General features: G+C 39.9%; 1 protein-coding gene across 1 annotated transcript; it reads right to left on the minus strand.

Annotated features, from left to right (window-relative positions):
- Positions 1 to 9646: 9646 nt before the first annotated feature.
- On the minus strand, positions 9647 to 19594 carry LOC126046704 (cysteine-rich venom protein TEL1-like). Its single transcript, XM_049819441.1, is given in 9 exon segments — positions 9647 to 10305; positions 11279 to 11367; positions 12019 to 12113; positions 12864 to 13009; positions 14102 to 14189; positions 14670 to 14789; positions 16101 to 16162; positions 19112 to 19285; positions 19579 to 19594. Coding segments are annotated over 9 exon segments (798 nt in total). The 3' UTR covers positions 9647 to 10297.
- Between the last annotated feature and the right edge of the window lie 530 nt (positions 19595 to 20124).

Below are 20124 nucleotides of genomic sequence, written 5' to 3' on the forward strand. Positions count from 1 at the left end.
GGTGCATAAGAAGACTGATAATGATGCTGCACTAAATTGTGGTAATATGCTCACCTCCTCTTTAAATCAGGACATTTTTAATACTTGTCTGCACATTTGAGAGGGTTTGCTGGAATATAAAGAATGGAAAATTTGAAAGAAAACGTGATAGATCAACTGGCTTTCAAGCCATACTTAATATGACAGATTGCCAGTCACTGCAAGTCCATTCTGCTGCATGTCCTCATCCTAGCTGATTTCAAATGGGAATTAGACTGATATAATGAAGTGGAAGTGAGTAAGATGCAACTTTCTTCATGCACGATCCCTTTTCTGTAATTTTCCAAGTCAGAAGGGTAGGACATTTGGTCACACCATACACCTCACCAGTCTAAGCCAGGCAAGGGGTTCAAATCTCTACCAGTCAGTCTCACAAGAAATGTTTCCCAAAGCCAGCCTCCTGGGAAGGGGCTAACAAAAAAGCCTGTATTTCATACATTTTTTGGACAAAAGGCTCTCTGAAGCTTTTCCCCTTCTATTAAAAATGAAACCTTTCAAAGTCCATGTCTACCTGATTTCAATAGCAGAGAGTGAGGGATTACTCTTTTGTAGCTCTTGCACTTACACCTTTGTGCTCTTTAATACATGGCTAAGAGGCACTTAGTATCTTTTCCTGATCTCCAGCCCACGTCGTCCCTTGGTTAAGAAGGAACCATAACTTTTATTTTGCTTCTAGCCTGTGCAGTTCTGATGAAATCCTGAAAGACCTTGACAAAGACCGGACTAGACAAAGAGAAAATAAATCCCTTGAGTTTATTACTTTTTCAAAGTCATGATTTTAAAGTAAGCCTGTAGGTTTATGAACTATGGCTTGTGAGTTTTGACCTTGTAAGAAGTCATAGAAGTCCTCATCAGTGGGAATAATGGTCACCAGCCAGAATGAACCATGGCTGACATGAAAAGGTCTTCACCACAAGCATAGCTATATAAAAGTCAAAAGGACAAATTCCCCCCAAAACAACACAAAAAAGTCTAGAACCTGAGTGTGCAGGCATCTGAGTCCAAACACCCCATGATAAGCTAGAGCTGGCAATGAATATCTACCCACTATGATTCTTCAAGTGTCTGCTCTTTCTCGACATAAACAGTGAAAAACAGGAGGTAGTATGTCTCTTTTTCATCATGGGTTTTGTTACCTCGTGCTTGTTACAGGATAAGAGCATGTCCATGGGCAATTATTACAGAATACTTAATGTCTCCAGACTGTTGCAGTAGGTTTCCCTTACCTTTATTTACTCAGGTCTTGATTCATACCGAGAAGTACTTTTATTCGTGAGTATTAAATGTCATGAGAAATGGCTGTCAAAAAGCAAAGACTGACTAGGGAATGAGATCATTTCCATGAAGTATTTTCAACCAGCTTCCCGAATTGAAACATCTAAGCATTTATATTTATTTAAATTAATTTATTTCTATTATATTTAAGTCTTTAGAAGATATTCGCTTTCCATCAGATTGCTTTAAACTTATTTTAAAGGGTCTGATTTGCTGTAGATGATGAAACTGGTATTTAGAGTATGAGACAAACTATATGAAGAAGGCCAGATCTGATCTGCACACAACTGGTGTACTGAACCTCATGGGAAAGGGTGGATTGAGGCAATGGTAATCTAGCGTAGAGCTTGACCCAAAGGGTGCTGCACAAACTCCCGTCCAGAGAATCATTATGCCTTAACTAGGTGGAGCAAACAACACAACCAAACCAAGAATATACTTTCTACATACAAGACACAGAGATAAACTCATCGCAAAATTTATCAGAACAGCTGACTGAGGCAGAATGAGATTAAGAACCTAATTTTCACATCCTTATGTGAAACTTTTAACCACTCTGCAGGTAATAAACAGCATTTATTCAAAGCAGAAAATTTCCTCTCTGAATTGAGCCTGATTTCAGGTGGAGGAAAGAGTCTTATGCATAGGGGTGTGGATGTTGGTAAAAGTCCCCAGAATGAAGTGTGGAACAAAGGTGGATGCAAATGGATGAGCACAAGCAGCCCTGGAAAACCCAGTGAATTACTTCAATGCAGCACTGTGACTACATATAGATGGGCCATCCCAACTCTTTCATTTGTTTTCCTTTACTGCTGAGGACTGTGGCATTAAATGCACTGATTCGTACTGTGCTGGGGATTTCTTGCAGCAGCAGGACTGCATTGCTTAAAGAAATAAGAAATGCTGGATGTGTCCCTCTCTCTGAGCTGCATTACAGGCTGAATTAACAGTAGATAAGCTAGACCCTGCCGAGCTGTCAGCGAAGATGCCCCAGCCCTGGGGAAGCTGAAGGACTCATGCTGCCATCACGTTTTGTGCATCTTCCATGTTGGAGACCCAGGCGCTGACATCCCCAGTAATCCCAATCTCCTGTGGGAGGTTTTTAATCCCTCTTTATAGCTGCAGGGAGAACTAAATTACATTTCCAGAAAATTCAGGTGCTAAATGGCTTCCTCTTTGCTTAGGTGAGAGGTGGTGTATGAAAGATAAGGAGAAAGCTGTTTGATGTGCAGTAAAAGATTGTGTTTTTGCTGAGTGATCTTTACTGATCAAGGTTTGAGTGACAAAGCCCCACTGTGCTCTGCATGTCTAACAGCCAGAAAGGTCACAGAGGAATAGATAGGAAAATCTTCCTACCCAGTGATGACGTCTGGTCTGTACTCTAGCCCAGCCCCAGGTGGACAAAGCTCAGCCGTTGAGGCACTCTCTTCTCTTCCTCGTACTGGGGATCTATCATCAGGTGTTTTGGTTACATCAGTCAGGTGATTTTCCTCTTTCTTCACAGTTAGACGTTCAGACTTGAAGACCTCAGCATTTTCAAAGAAAGTGCTGGGACAAGGTGTTGTTTCTGCTCATGCAGAAAGCTGCGATGAGCTCCAAGGTCACCTCCCACCCAGCTGGGGGGATCTCCACCCAAAGCACCTCTTGCAGTAGACGTGAGCCTGTTGGACCACTTCTCACCCCCAGCCCTGCCTTCCTTATCCTTTCCTTTTAATTCTTTCCCTTTACAGCACATCCACTTGATAAGTACTGCAAGTACATCGACTCGCTGTTGGTGAGGAGGGACTGTGCTGGTGGCTGAAGTGGGGAAACGGATAAAAGGATAGAAAAGGGAGCTCAGCCACCTCTTCCTAATACACTCCTGGGTTGCAGCTGATTTGGAGCCATCTAATAATTTCCCGCTGTTGCTGAGGAAGATTCTATTCCTTTCTGTGTCTGCATGTCTCAGTACCCACCAGACTTTGGATAGTTTTCTGCCAGGTTACAAAATGGAATCAACTTAGGAAGGAGGAAATGTAGTGGTGGCACCGGGGATGATGGTCCTCTTCCGATGGTGGTAACCTGTGTAAGCCATCTCAGGTAACTTCACTTCCATGGTGCTGTCAGATGAGACAGACGATTTGTTCTAGTATTTTTTGCTGCTTCCCCATCCCTCCATTCCACCCCTACAAACTCACTCTCTGCACTTTAACAGATTATGTCTCAAATCCCACCCATGAGGTATGCATGAAGTAATAGCACAGTTTAACATTCCTCCTCCCACAAAGCTCATTTCCACCTTTTTACAGCCCCAGTTGTAACAAAAGGACTTGATGTTGGACCTTATGGTGAAATTTGCTAGGGAGCTTACCCAGCCTAAAAATAACTGAGTTTGAGAAGTTATTTTTTGTTGTAGACCAGCTCCCTGTAAAACAACTCTCTGCAAAACAGCCAGAACAGGATTAACAGCAAAATTTATGGAAAAATTGACAGAAATTGTTTGATACAGCACTGATACCAAATGATAAACTTAGCAAACTATGGCCAAAGCATATAGGCAGAGTAATAAATATACTTACAGCAATGGACAGTCCCTGCCACTTAAAGCTGAAAAAGTAAGACGTTTATTCTTAACATATTACAGCGAGTGCTGGTTTGTGGACAGGCTGAGACCCAGATTAAAGGATCCCTATAGACAGCTCTGGGAGAAATACAGCTGCTTAAATCCAAATGTGTGGTCCTAACTGCCTCTGATACCTCTGCCATGCCAAGGGAAATCTGTAACCCTTATGCATGCCACAGCACAGAGGGAGTGGGAGGATTAAAACCTTGTTTCCTATTAAATTGAAACAGGCCACTCCTTGCTCATCCCTTTGTTGCAATTTGCATCTAATTTGGAGACACTTACCTCTTGTGTAAGGCACTGTGTGGGCATCCTGGGTGCCAAATGGGGGATTGTGGGTGCCACAGCTGGATTTCAGGGTGTAAACCATCAGATTCTGGAGCATTTCTTGGGCCAACTGAGGGCACAGATGATCTCTGTCCCTCACAGGATGTGAACATGCATTTCCTGAGTATACACTTGTTTTCTTTTATAGCTGCAAAATTATGATAATCTACAAATATGTAAAACTATCTGTAGGTTATTTCTGTTTTCTTTAAAGTTTGTCTTGTCTTTCTTACCTGTCCAGCAAGCTGATGCAGCGGAGCAGGTGGATCCACATGTAAAGTCAGGAAATCCATCTGAAAATGGCATAGAAAGAGTGAGAATAATGTTCATTACTTTGTTGTGTAACTTATCTAAAAAGCTTTTCTGTGGCTAACTGTTACAGAGAAAATTAATGAGGATTATCTTCATAAAAGAAGAAAAAGCACCTTTCTGCTCAGATGATTAATATTTGAAGTAAGAGTCCCAATTTTTTTAAGGCCTTTTTAATGTCCATTGTATTTTTTATGATGTCTTTATTCTTGCAGAACAGAATAAAAACTTGGCTAACGCAGACTGTGGACTGTCTGGTACTAGATATAGCATAGGATGTAGCAGATGATGACTCAGCCTCAGAGGAAATCTGTTTGACAAAACCAGTGTTACATATGATAGGTTAAAAGTTAGGCAAACAGTATGGAAGGATGAACCAGCACTCGCAGGAATTAACTGGATGGGGAAAAAACCCCAAATACTTCTTGGGCTTGCATAAACTTACAATTCCAATTAATTTCTCTGGGCTTACAGAATTATGTGAAAGAAGATTTAGCTAAATGTACATGCTCCTGCAAAAATGCAGGAAAAAAAAATACTAAAAATCAATGTATTTGGCTAACATATCTATCAAAATCAGAAGTGTGAAAAGTGTAAATGCAACTTCATTATGGTACTATACTCCCAATCTTTGTACGCTCACTGTAGCCTCTGTCTTTTTAGTCATCATCCAATTAGGTTTAGCTGAGGAATGGAAAGTTTTATCTACCATGCAATTTCAGCTACTTGTGACATTCATTTCAAAAAGTCAGGCTGCCCTTCCCTTCAATGCTTAGGCCTTTCTTCAAGACTGTATTTGAATACTATGGAATTTTCCATATTTTGATCAATGCATTCATGTGTGCTTTCATAGCAGGATGTTGGTAGTGATTGCAGAGCCTTTATTTCTTGGCTTCCTCAAATGTTGATAACTTATGTTTAGTGTGAAAAAGGGAAAAAAAAAGTTGATAGATACATTAAAAAGGATGTTACATGCAGGATGTTAAATTTCATTATTAATGTATTTCATAATTTGTATATTTTAAAACATTAATATTTGTAAACTGTACTGTCTAATAATGATGTCTCTTGCAGTAAGTACATTTTTGCCTTTATGATACAGGCCAGGCAGAGCTTTGCTGAAAACTGTCAGGCTAATTAAAAAAATAGATCTCCCTCTTCAATGCCAACAAATGCAAAACATTTGCTGGTTTAAGGGAAGTTAGCTCTGTGATGAGGGTGTTATTTAAAAATTAGAGATGCTTCTTGTAGTTATATTGTTCAGGTGGACACACACTGTTTCTTTCAATTCCCTTTCACAGAGAGCAAATGTTACTTTAAAGCACACGCAATATCTTTTTCTTGAATTTTGGGAAAAAGGTGTTGCACTGTACAGCCAGGAAAGAGTCTAGGTGAGAGGCAATCCACAGTTTCAGGAGGGATTTTTCAACCTACCACATATAACAAGACTTCACCATTTTTCCATCCTCACTATTGAAACATTGTTGTAACACTTTAAAGTGTCAAATCAATCAAGGCTCTAGGCACATATTTAAAAGTGTACTGCGTGTTTTTGCTTTGCAGGTTTCAAGAACATTTCTTCAAATTCTGAAAAATAAGTGAATCAAGGCTTACAGCATCAGAGAGGTGTAAAATGCTGTCTTACAGCTTTCAGAAGGCTGCATAGGTTCTAGCAATATCCAGAAGTTTCATAACTAATGATGATATATTTTCAAAATGACATTCGTTTCTGTTTCAGCACTAAAAGGATGTCATGACTGTTGGATATCAAATCTGGGGAAAGAGCAAACTCAGTTCTGCCTACCACAGGATTTTTCTACCTGCCATTAAAGGACATTTTTGTAATGGCGAGAGGCAGGATACTACCTTAGCTGAACTGTGCACATCAAGTTTCACTATTCCTGTTACACCATTGCATATGTGAGAGAATTCTTGCAGTTTAGAGAGGAACAAGTTCTAAACAAATTTGTGGTCAGGCGGTTGGACTAGGTAGATCCCTTCCAACTGAATTTATTCTCTTCTCTTCTCTTCTCTTCTCTTCTCTTCTCTTCTCTTCTCTTCTCTTCTCTTCTCTTCTCAACTGTGTACTTTTCCACAGTGAACCAAGGGCCCATGATGTGGGACATAATCCAGGCACTGTCCTAGAGCAGCCAGCTATCTGCAGGGAGCTCTGTCAGAAGTAGGTGAGAAGGAGAAATAGGAAATGACGCCTTTCCACGGGCCCACCCATGGCAGCAACTTGTCTGCTCTGGATCCTTGGTAAAGGTAGGAAGGGTTTCAAGGATTTCACATTGAAAGGTGAAATGACCCAGGACCAGGGTGTGCTAGAAGGAATGCATGGTCTGATGTGGGGACCACAGGGACCACAGAGAGCTATCAGGGACAAGGCACACTGCCTTGCAATACATTATGAAGTATATGCAGCCCAGAAAGCCAACCTTATCCTGGGCTGCATGAAAAGAAGGGTGGCCAGCAGGTCGAGGGAGGTGATTCTCTCTCTCTACTCCACTCGTGTGAGACCCCACCTGGAGTTCTGTGTTCAGCTCTGGGACCCCCAACATGAGAAGGACATGGACCTGTTGCAGCGGACAAGGGGTAATGGCTTTAAACTGAAAGGGGGTAGATTTAGAGCAGGTGTAAGGAAGAAATTCTTCACTATGAGGGTGGTGAGGCACTGGAACAGGTTGCCCAGAGAGGCTGTGGATGCCCCATCCCTGGCAGTGTCCAAGGCCAGGTTGGATGGGGCTTGGAGCAACCTGGTCTAGTGGAACGTGTCCCTGCCCATGGTGGGGGGGCGGGAGGGTTGGAACTAGATGATCTTTAAGGTCCCTTCCAACCCAAACCATTCTATGGTTCTACATAATATAATGGCTTTTAAGTCTTTTACCAGCACTGTCTGGATGCAACATGACCATTTGGTACCAAAGTCAGTCACTAAACCTTTTCATGCCCTAGAAACACCAGTAGCTGAACCTCACATAAAGCAGTGGTCGCAGCCACCTTCCTTCCAAAATATGCTTAAATGACGAAAAAGTGTTGGTGGAGGTCTACTTTTTACCAGTTTTCTTTGTAGTGAGAGAATGTGTCAGGGGATAGGAGGCTTGATACAACGCCAATCTGCAGTACAGCCAACATTTATGAAGAAGGTACTATAAGCACTAAGTTAAATGCTATTTGGGATAGGTGAGGAAATCATTCTGTGCTTCACCCATCAAAGGTATGTCCCTTTGGAGAGAAAAGAATATAAGATTCCTTGAAGCGAAGAGGAACTGATTAATGTCTCTGTAGCACAGCACAGGATGTCTTAGGTTTCCTGTTTCATGGGTTGTTCATACCATCATCAATCTATTGATTGTTGTTACCTCTCCGGATCTTGTCTCTCCTAAGTACCACTTATTCAGTTTATGCTGAACTGTAACGGATTAAAATTCTGTCATATTTCTTAGAACAGAATTGCCTCTTAATGTTCATTGGAAGTAATCTGGGAAGCTAGAACATGTTTTTATCCACGAAAATGCCCTAAAAGTGCTTGTGGCAAATGAGAATGTGGATCTGACCCTCTTTTACCCAAGAAAAGCATTCAGCGAAGGTTTTCTGTACACTGGCAAAAGCTGTCTTCAACCATGATTGTGACTTGTGGCTGGGGAAGGTCATAGACATCACATGTGAGAACTGTGCAATTAGCTGTGGGTGTGGGTACTGTCCGTCTGTGCAGACACATAACCGCATTGCTAGAGGTCTCCATCTCTGCCCCCTGCACAGGAGCATCACGGATGTGTGCGTTCAACAGCCTGTATGTGCCATGTCTTATTACTTTTCATCTGAACCGCAAATGTCTTTTGTGGCTTTGTCAAACGTGCTACCAAAGCCAAAACAACCTCCGCTCGTCTGAGTTACACACTGAAGAAAGTTTGGGTTGGCAACAGCATCTCATGATGAAACCATGCTGGTATTTTATACTCTACTGATTATAAAATGACAGGTAAACAATTTGCTCAATTTCCTTCCTGGATATCTAAATAAGGCTTATTGACCTTTAGTTCCCTGGGTCCTCACAGGTGAAATGTATGAGGGCTGATTTTTACCTTGTTACACTACTTCTTTCTTCTTGTGAGTGACTGAGAAATCAGTTCTTATAGTATGGGTTATGATGGAAGGGAATAGATTTCTAGACCCATTATTCATACTAAATGGACTTTTTTAGGACTGGGGTAACAGGTCTACCCATTTCCTTAATGATAACAACATTGGATTAGCTATTGCATTATCATCATTCTTACTTGAACCTGTGCTAATTATTTAAGAGTGCAGTAAGTCATGTTCCAGCACTCACACCTGTGTCCTGGCATTGCTTAATTTACTACCACATATGTACCCAAATGAGAGTGCAGTATACCATGGAGGGAAAAAATTCTGGAGAAGCATGAGAAAAAAAATAACCCAAACTATAAGCACTTTGAATTGTGAAAACAGGGTTTTAACTTAATGCTTGTCTTTCATACTAAGAGAAATGTCACTGCAATGAATGAGTCAGAAATGTGTGTTGAAATTATTCCCTGCCAAAGACTCTGGGACGTGGAATCTTAATCATGACAGCAGCTTCCTTACTAAAGGAGGACTGGAATGTGAAACCATTGTAAGGTCAGACTAAAATAATGTTTAGTCCCACTCTGTTGACTGCACAGAACACCTGCTTCCCAAATCAAGGAATCAGGTTCCCTTCAAGGCCTAATACTAATAAAGTCACCAAATTGGTGGACGTTTAGTGAACTGTATTTCATGGTAATAAGAAAGAATGAAAATTACAATGAATTGGTGAGAGAAGAATGAGTAATTTAATGATTGATGTAGCAAAAGCAGATATTAAAAAAGATAATTTTGAAAGACACATCTGCTTATTATTAAAAGCAAAGTTTCCAAATGAAAGGACCTTCCCCCTTCACTATCTATTATTGTGAATTAAGCCCTTTTCTCAGACAGTTCTTCTTCATTAGAAGGCAGATTTAGTTACCTGTATTTATGGTAAGTGCAATCTTATACTATAAACAGGATCATTAATTAAATGAACTCCACTTTTTTTTTTTTTTTTTTTTTTTTTTTTTTTTAATGACTGAGTGTTTTACAGTAGAATGTATGTCAGCAAAAGACAAAGATTCTAAACAGGAACAGTTCTAGCGGAAACTGCTCTGCTCTCCTAATTCCTTTTGAGAACTGCATATTTCAAGCAATCCTGTTTATCTTCTGGTCTTGTTAATGGTACAGTAGTTTAAAAGGTTGATCGAGTTAAGACTAGTTGCATGACCAGGGACTATCCATCTATGCTGAGAACATATGAAACATACGGGACCACAGAACTTCAAACAATGCTCCTTAGATAACATTTTTTTTTGGGGGGGGAAAAAAAGATGTGAGAAGCTAATCATTAAATATATCTGGTACCAAAATGCCAAATTTCAGTTAAGATCTCCACTATATTCTAGACCATTATACAAATAGAATATATACATCCTCCTACAGCTTTTTCTTGTATGTCAATGGACTGAAGTTAGTCCTTCTGCAAATGTGGAGAGGCAGGATGGAATCTGGTTTTGTGAAAGAAGTCACTAAGGAGATGGATGTCCAGGAGGGAAAAGTTGAGCATGTTATTTTATTTCACTTTTGCATTGGCAGGAAGCAAAGCAGTAAACTTGACGAAGCTATGGGTACATCCAGGAGACTTTGCCAAGGTAGTTGGAATAAACATATTCAAACTTCTAAGGATTGGGAAAAAATGAATTGAAAAACAAAATTAACCATAAATGGGAAATGAAAACATGCAGCGTTTCCTTTCAGAATAATATTTCATCAATATTTCTTTTCTCTGTAATGTTTTCCTCTTTCTTGCCATTTACTCCACAGCAGCATCCAAAACCTTTGACCACACATACAAAATTCTTAGCTCTTTCAAGATTTCTTACTGAACTTGCAAGGTGTTTTGAAGCTTTCTTCCTTTACACTACAACCCATATACTACAACCCACGATGAGAATTAGGTTAATTCCATAACAGAAGACTGAAATTAAGTCTTGGATTATGAGACTCAGCCCATATGTTTTTATTTTCTGTTAGAATTCTCAAAACTCAGATTTGCTACTTGCTCTTATCAAGTGTGTTGCTACTTCTACTGGATCAGCCACCACTGTTCAGAGGAGGAAGAAGAAAATAGGTAAAGTCCCCTCCTTACCTGGCATTTCCTAGATTCAAGGATAAGAATTGCCTCTCCTGGTTATGGAAAAGCATATAAACTGCAGCTGGAAGTCTGGAACTCAGATTTCTGTTCTACTATTGGTGTAAACATATCTTTGATCTCACTTGCAGTCAATGCATCTTCTTAAGCTAAGAGGTATTCATGAGAATTTCCATATGGAGACCCAGACATTGTCATCTTTAATGAAGATATCTAGGCCATCTGAATACCTTGATCCATAAAGTGGAGGGTATCTGCATCCCAAGGTAGACTGACTGTCCAACATTTGCCCACCCTTATCATAGACTCCTTTGGTTTCACTCCACAAGTTGTCCCACCTAGGTAAAGAACCTAGCATCGCGAAGTGTGGCTCTGTAATAGTGCTTTCAGCCTAGTATTTGAACAAATAATTTCAACCCCCCTTCCATCTGCATAAATTAATTGTATTTTTTTAAAGCATCAACTTTACCCAAGTCACAATTAAAATGCTTAAAACTTACTGCATAATCCGTTGTCACAAGCATTAGGGCAATCACCACAGGGTTCTCCTTCTTTGTAGGGTGTCGGAATTGAACTTATTAGATTCCCCCTGAAACATCAACATTACCAACATAAGCTATAAAGTCACTATAACATATCTGAGAATAAAACTTAATTATACGGATGCATACATATATTAATTTACAGTCTTTGGTTATATGTCAAACAATTTTTCTGTATGTGTTGGGTTTATCTGAAAAGGTTTCAGTAGGGGAGGGGGCGTGGGGTGGAATTTGCAGGGGTGGCTTTACCAGAAGCTGCCCCTGTTTCAGAAAGAGCTAGTGCCAGCTACCTCCGGGTTGGACCCGCTGCTGCCCAAAGTTGAGCGAATCAGCGACTCTGCCTTAAAATTCCCACTAAAGTTTTTGGTATTAATTATAGTCTTCACTGTACTGTACACGTTAATATGTCCTTCTGAACCAAGATTTCAAGTAGAATATGGAAAATATTTATTTATGATTTGCTGTTATGAAAACTAGGAGTTTTAGGCAAATGAAATTTAATCTGAAAATCAGTGTCACTTTTATGTGTTTTATGCTTTTGCTTGTTTGGCAATTCTGTTTCTGTCTTTTCATATTCCAAATATACTCTTCAAACCTGTTCCTCAGCTATGGGTGATGTGCCCTATTAGAAATTTCACTATCTCCTGACCAATTTTGATAATGTAATAAGAAGTTCCAGAATCAGAATCAATACGTACATGGGGCAGTACTGGCAGACATAAAAGTATTTGTATCTACTGTTGGGACAGAAAGCGACAGCACATCCAATTTGATAAGAATTGTACCAAACCATCTGTAGGTATAAGAACAAAAATCATGGGAGAATGAAAAATATACATTTGAAAATCATTTAAGTACAATATGCCTTACAGAAACATTTGCAGCTGAGTTAAGTCACTTTATTTACCCTTTATAGTAAAATATAAGTCCCCACCTTGCTGGAAAAAAACCATTTTTTTCCCCCTGCTTTCACCCCTGAACCAAAGAACATTTAGGATATAATGATAATAATTTATCACACATATATATACATAAAACATTTGAGTTAAAGTGTCTTAATTATACTTGTTTTCATTCAGTTAAAACTGTTGAAGATGTAGGAATCATGATGTAAAATTTTGTATCCTGTGTTTCGTGCAGGTGAACAGAGGTTGTCATAAGCCGTTGTCCAACTGGAAACTCTCTGAGTCAATGGAGCTCTGTAGACTGTAACAAACCTATTTCTATTTCCTTCCTAGTACTTTAATAACCTTATTCTTCCAGTGTCTGAGCAATTTTCAGATGTTAAACAAACAAATGAGTTTCTTCCCTTTGTTTCTTCCTGAAGTTTTGAAATACCAGTATCTTTACTCCATAAAGACACCTAGCCTATTATTTTCATTTTAATTCTGTTACTTTGAAAGTTTTCGTCTTGTTTTGTCAGAATAACTCTCATGTCTCCATTGTACTTATTCCCTTTAAAGATAATGAGAGGGTAAGAGCTGCTTAGCTAACATACAGATATTTATTTATTCAGCCTAAAAAATAAAAGAGTTGCATCTACCTGAGTGTAATGGCCAATCACAGCACCTTGTGTCTTTGCTCCAGTTCCATATTTGAAATCTTCCTTCTCGTTGTACCAGGCATCAATAACATCTGACCATGGGAAAGGGGCGGATGACATGAAGAGATTTTCACCACATTGTACAGCTGAAAACAGAAAAGTATTGAGAAACGCATAAAAGATACAAGTGTGAGAAAAAGACAGCATAAAGGTGGTATGATTTCCATGGAAATTCTCATCCCAGATGGGACAGCAGGGTTAGGGGTTTTTCCAGTTCAGTGACATCACCCTTCGTCAATACCGAAGTTGTCACTTGACCAGTTTGCAGGGTGGCCAGCCTGTTTGGCTGGTAGTTTGGTTGTTGACAGACCTTCTGCATGTCTGTAGTTACACGTGTAGATCTGCACCACAGACTCATGACTGTAATTTTGCTATTTGAAAGTTAGCAACCTAGTCATTATTCAGGTCACAGCTCAGTAATCTTGGGAAAATCCTGACAATTCAAAGCTTACTTCTGGTACACAAGAAGGTGTCTACACTGTCTTCATCCACTGTTTTTATTGAGGTCCAACCCTACTGCATACACACTAGCTGTCATCTGGGATTCACCTTAGCAAGAACCAGAGGATTTGGTTTTTAGGCAAAAAGTGTGGGGACTGAAGGATAGCTCACAACTTGACAGAAGGCAGTCAACATCACACTGGGCACTGATCATGGCTATTGTAGACCTAGTATAGCTGTAACTTCAATAGCCAATGACTGAAGTGTTTATATGAGCCTCCAAGATAGTCATAAGTTGCAAGTTGCTAGAGTCTTGTCTTGGAAATTATGCTTAGCACCGCCAGCCAGTTTTAGACCTTCACCCTTTACCCCTTCCTTCCCAGTTTCATCCACCACATGCAAGCTGATTTCTGCAGTTAACTGGTCTAGATTCTCTTCTTTCTGATGGATATTTTGGGAGAATATCCTTTCTCACTATGATTTTTTTTCACCTACTGAAGAAAGTAGGATATACCTATGTAAAACTGATGCAAATGGGATGAGAATGGAATTGAACTTTTCTCACTTACTGGACAGATTTATATCTAGAATTTTGCCTTTGTCCCATGCACCAACAAAATCACATTGAATATGAATGGCATTAAAAACCCAACCAAACAAAAAACCCCCAAGCTGTTCACATCAATAACATGCTAACATGTATGACATTATTCAGTTAGCACTCATGCGTCACTTACTGGTTGTCCGCACGTTACCAGGACTGTGACTCAAAGTACATTGATTGGCCCATTCTTGGGCATTCTTTGCAGCTGAAGGACACCATTCCTTAATGAAAGAAGAAAATATTAGTCATTCAGACACGTACAATTCATAACCCCTCATGAAGGAACAACGTTTGGAAATTACACTTCAAATCAAAGAAAATCATATACAAAATCCTTTTCTTCCCCTTTTTTTTGGGGGGGAGGGGAGTAGGAATGAAGTTACTGTGCACCCAGGAGAATAGAAACTGTGAAGACTGATGAAGAATACATCAGAAAGAAATGAACAATGCCATGGCTCCTTTTCCCTTTCTTTTTCCTCCAAAAGAAAGAGACATTATTGTTCATACACCACAAAATTTTCCAGGCTTTTTTTCCACCCACCCAGCTTTATGTTTCTCTTGGCGTCGGCCATGCTGAATCCTTAGGAATGGTCTGGAGAGTGAATTTGTGGGTAAATAAAATAATGTGACTTTCCATACAGTCCTGTATCTCTCATAGAGTCCATTACTCTTTAAAAATAGATTTACATCGCACAACTTACCATCTTCAACATGTTGCTGGCAGTTGGTTTCACTCCTCTCCTGAGGGTATTATGTCTGTCAACAATCAGCTCTTGCTGACTTGCTTTGCTAGTTGACAGAGCATCGAAACCTTCAGGTTCCTAAATTGAAAGAACATGTTATATTTCTTTTTCACTTGAATGTAACTAGATCCCGTATCCTGTCTAGGAAATATTAAAATATGAAAGAAAATACTAATATCAGCCATGGAGAAGATGATCTTTGTGATGGAGGAGGTACTGTGATACGCTTTGTCTCCTAAGTATCTCTAGGGGTGCTTCGATGTGGAGTAACACTTTCGGTGGTTCCACAGTGTAGAGCTTAGCAGTAATTACACTGGTTCCTGTGTCATATCTGCCAGCCCTCTGTGGATGGCTGAGATATCCTGAAATGCCTCATGTGCCTGTAGACTCTTAAATTTAGGCAACTGAATAAGACTTATTTTACTATTAATATAATTCCCTTCATGAGGTTTTGAGGAAACAGGATCTAAAAATCAGCTGAAGACATGAATGTGCTTATGATGTGTTCCTCTTCTCCAATATTTTAAACGTGCCTATCCATGTTTTTTTTATTGAAGGAACCTGTTTAATCACAGGACAGTCACAGTCCTCTTGTGGTACTTTATCAGGACATCCCACCGAACAAAAAATTGTGCCTCTGTTTTTCATGCCATAGATTTTCTTCCACTCCTGCTATAACTGATAGCATTTCTCAAACTTTTCCTGTGTTTTCTAATTAAAATATAACCATGTGAAGAACTCAGCTCCCTCTTTACAACCATTCTCACTAGTCTTCTAGACTGCAGCATGGAGAGCAGGAATCGAAGAATCAGGGGGAAATGTAGTCAAGCCTTCAGTCACATTAGTGTTTCTGAAGCAGAAGTAGCAAACTTCAAACTTCAGACTAAGTATGGCTTGGGAGGAACCACTCTAAGTGTGCATTGACTATGTTAGTTGGTTTAGCTGTTTGAGGAAAATCAGTGATACTTGTTGAGAGGATGGGACTCTGAGCAAAGGGAGAGACACGTAGCTCAGGACCTGTAGGACAAGGAAGGGAGAGAGTTAGGTAACTGCTGCCTGTAAAACCGTGAGGAATTACGAGGAAGAGGGCTGGATCTTTGAGAGATCCAGATTACTGGACCTGCGCGTGGGAGCTTCTGAAATATGCAGTTCTCTCTGACCCAAATCACAAGTAACACTGAGTCTATAGATGGCTTAGTGTTCAAGTGTGGAACCAGTCCACTGCTTTGAAATTAAACAGACTTCAAGGATAAATGTTTTCCAGATCCTAAATATCTAATCAGACTCTTTCTGCACATAATCGGTGAGCATAGGAAAAGTCATATTCAGTCAGACCACAAGTGCCTTGGGTCCCATCCAGATTTTCCGAGTAGAAAGTGCGGATCCTACCTCTCCAGTGGATGGAGGCAGCACAGCTGTGAGACACAGGAACACCACTGGCAGAATCATCTCTGAAAAGGGGAGAATGAGGATTTAATTTATTTTTTATGGAGCTTTCATTTCTCTGAATACCTAATTCATCTTTTGCCTGTGTATTTCCTGGCTTTTTCTCAAATAGCAAAGTAATGTTTGCTTTCTTTCCTCCTTCTCTCCTCCTCCTATATTTAAAAGTTAAAAAATAAAATTCATTCCCCGTCTGCATTTCCAAATTTCTATGAATCAACTGCTTTGTACATCTCGTACTTTCTGCTGTAAGCCTGGCCGAACACCTTCACCTGAATTCACAGTACAGGAGGAGATTTGTACTTCCCTTGCTGTAGGAAGCCTTCTGCTCCTTGCCACAGAGTGGAACAGCTGGGGTGGGATGCTGCTGTTAGCTTGTTTCTGTGTCCGTGTTAGTCTGAAACTTCCCCTGCTCCCCATCGCCTGCTTTGTCTGGACCGCACTGGTTGAAAGGGGAATTAGACACTCAGCCCAAGTGCAGACCTCTACACTTTGGTGTCTAAGTCAGGATTCAAACCCCTTATTTTTGGGTGACCAGCACAGCGAAGCCTTGCACGCAAGCTGGGGCAGAACTGGCTGGACCAGAAATGGACCAGCACTGGCTTCCTGGGAAAGACTTGTTTCAGAAAGCTTTTTTGTTTTTATTTTTTTTAAAGACAACTCTTGATTATATTACAGGTAGTGTGGAATGGCAACAGAAAGGAGAGCCTTCTCTAACTGAAGAAGCAACCAGCAAACCCTGAACTCCAAGACTCTACTCGTTTAGGGGACTCAAAGCACCATACCATACCGCTACAGTGATCCGGGAAGTAATGTAGGTCACTTCAAAGTTCAGGTTTCTCACTGCAATCAGTCATAGGACTTATATTCACCTTGTTTCTGCTTAGCTACCTTGGGCAGGCAACCAGGTGACTAGAATGGAATTTACTTATTTTGGCGTTTTTCCCAGCCTCCCACTCCAAGGGAATTTATGGGCATGTTACCGCAGAGATATATTATTAGCTTAACTTCTTATTTGGTTTTGAGGGGCTGCTGGTTTTACTTTTAATTTATTCTTGGGGAAAGGCCAATAGGGTTTGCTGATCTTTTCATATTCAGCAAAGCGCCTTTACCTCGAGGCAACCAGTTTATATAAAACACAAGGTGCTGTGGCTTGTTGAGAACATGTGGGTAAGAAAAACTACCCTTTTCCAAATGGTACAGCAAGGCCCATTTTCCTCACCAGCTTGCTTACGTTGCACGGGAGGCAACCCACAGTCCCCAGCCTGTAGGCAGGGATGCTGCTCCAGCTCTGCTAAAGAGCAAATCCTGTTGAGGTGGACTGTGACTATGGGCAGCTGTAGCTCAGAGGCCAAAAAACTGAACAGACTGGCCACGTCTGTACAATTAAATTCTCACAGCCTTCAAAATAGGGTGGCTTATTCCAAGCACCTGGAGTTGAGGAAAGACCTAGTTGACCTGGGGGAAAAAACCTACTGGTAATTAGCAGTATAAGTCATCGATTTCCTGTTCTTGTTATTGCCCTATGTCATTTATGTTTAATTTTGACATCACCTATGCCTCCTTGAAGTGCTTTAGGATCACAGAAGTTTTTTCTTACTAACTTTTCTACCACTTATTTCTCAGAGCCATTACAAAACTTTGCTGTGTATATGACCTAGGTGTTCAGCAATAAAAGATTATACTCCCAATAACATGAACAATTATTCTTTTCACTTAATTTCTAACTAGAAAATAAATAGTGGTGGGGGTTATTTTTAGCTGTACTCAAGTTACAAGTAAAAACATATCTTTTGAGTGCAAAATGTGATGATATGCAAATAGAAAACAACCCTTTTTGCACCTAAAACATGTAAAAACAAATTCTCTGTTTCAAAGGAAAAATAGCGCTTCACTGAAATTGTGAAACTTTCTATTTTGCAAACCAAAATGCAGAAGCTAACTTAAAGACATGGGCAAAGTATTCATTCACTGTAATATTTTCTATGAATTAACTTACAATTAAATGTAATTGGTAATTTAATACACGATACAAGTTTCAAAATGCCATTGGAATGCTTTTTAAGACCCCGTGGGTTTCCTGCTCCAAGATATTAACATACTTTTGGCAATCCCACCAATTTCAACCAAATGCTTATGGTTTATGAGATGTAAATTTAATTGCTCTGCATTAATTTCTAGGCACTGGTCCTAAAATCAGTCTCTCTGTCCCCCTCCCCTGTTCCCCCTCAATCAAACATAAATCAGGACATGTGCCAAGTCTTACTGACTTTCCTGCAACTCCATCTGTGTTCAGGGATCTGCCACTGAAAGATGGTGCTTTAGCATCCCTAGTTTGTATGAGTTTAGCAAACTTGTGTGAATATGTTTTTCCCATCTCTCCTCCTAAAAAAAATAAAAGGTGTATCCTAAATTATTCGTACAATTGAATATCTATTACAAAAGAGCATCCCCATTGTTTTTTATTATCCTTGAAAAAGACCTGAAATGCAATAATATAAGCTGTCATTTCACTTGTACAGCATTGTTGCACAAAGTCCTACTTAGAAGCCACTTTGCACAAGCGCGCTAAGTTGCACAAGGTGGTAATTTCCCCACTCTGAAGGTAAGTGGCGATAGTTACATATAGCAATGAAGATACTGGACTCAATATATATCCAATTCAATATGTTCGGTCTGTCTCTGTCTCTTTCTCTATGTACATATCATCTGCCAAGGTACTGCTTTCTTGCATACAGGCAGTTTTTCATCTGTTTTTGATTGTTCATCAATTTTCTCTCCCCTTTTTTTTTCAGCTTGTGTTACACTGTTGCCTATGTAATCCTTATTTTTCACTGAATAAAATCCTCTCTCTGTGGCTGTCCTAAATTGTTCAAGAAGTCTTCTAAAATAGGTTGCATTTTAATACATGAAACAAATTGCAATACTTGAAGCAAACAAATCAGTGTAAATCCTACCTTTTGTTTCCAGAAAGATCAGAAGTTTCTTCCGTCCTTCTTCAGGTGGTTGTGGAAGTGTCCGGGGTTCTTCACTGGAGGGTGATTTATAGCTCTTCTATTTCCTGATAGGACAAGGTGACTCAACGTCACAGGTATTATAAAATTCAAATAGTGACCAGATAAAACAGCACACTCGTCAAGTGCACATTCTCCCAAGGAGGAGGCTGTTTGCTTGTGCTCCATTTTTATTTCCTCTTACTTCTTGCTGGAAGAGATGAAGTACTCTGAAATGAGTTTTGCATGTATTGCTCCTTATATGTGAAATCTTTAGTGAACATGAACACCAGGTACAGAAGCTCTCTGCTAATGATTGACACATCCAGTTGTAGTAAGACTTGATCTTAATCTCCAGCAACGCAAATAAACTCGGCTGGCTACTGAGCTGTCTCCAGATTGACTTTGTTGTAACCAAGATGGATTCTTACTTATTGATTTTTCCATGGGGGTAAAAAAAGGCTTGGGCCAAGTTCCTGTTCATGCTATGGCTTCTTTACATCAATCCTATAGTGTAAAAGTCAAAGGAGGAGACAAGGATACTTCTGTAATTGAAACTTTTACCCACTATTGGGTAAAGATTAAAAGAATATTGTGTGCACTAGCATTAAAGCATGTATTTGTGTCAGCATTTCCAGGTACCTAGTGTAAAATGAGAATGGGTGGAAATACTGCCAAATCAGAAGGGTATTTGTGTGCACATTGACTGTTTCTGTCCACATTAAGTGTCAAGTAATTGCTGACCAGAGCAGCTGTCACTGTCTGCTTTTAAATAAAATGTTGCTATTTTTCTATTTAAATTCAGGTCTTCCTTCCTCATAGTCACTCAACTCGTACCCTAGTCCCTTGTGAAGTATGTCTTCAGAACAATCTTCTGCTCTTCATGACCTGGGAAACTAGTATATTTGCTCTACCAGACAAAACAGTAGTGGTGCGATTTGTTGGTTTATAATTATATGGAAAGGAACACACTGTCA

This window comes from Accipiter gentilis, chromosome 16, assembly GCF_929443795.1.
Source record: "Accipiter gentilis chromosome 16, bAccGen1.1, whole genome shotgun sequence".
Classification (NCBI taxonomy): Eukaryota; Metazoa; Chordata; class Aves; order Accipitriformes; family Accipitridae; genus Astur; species Astur gentilis.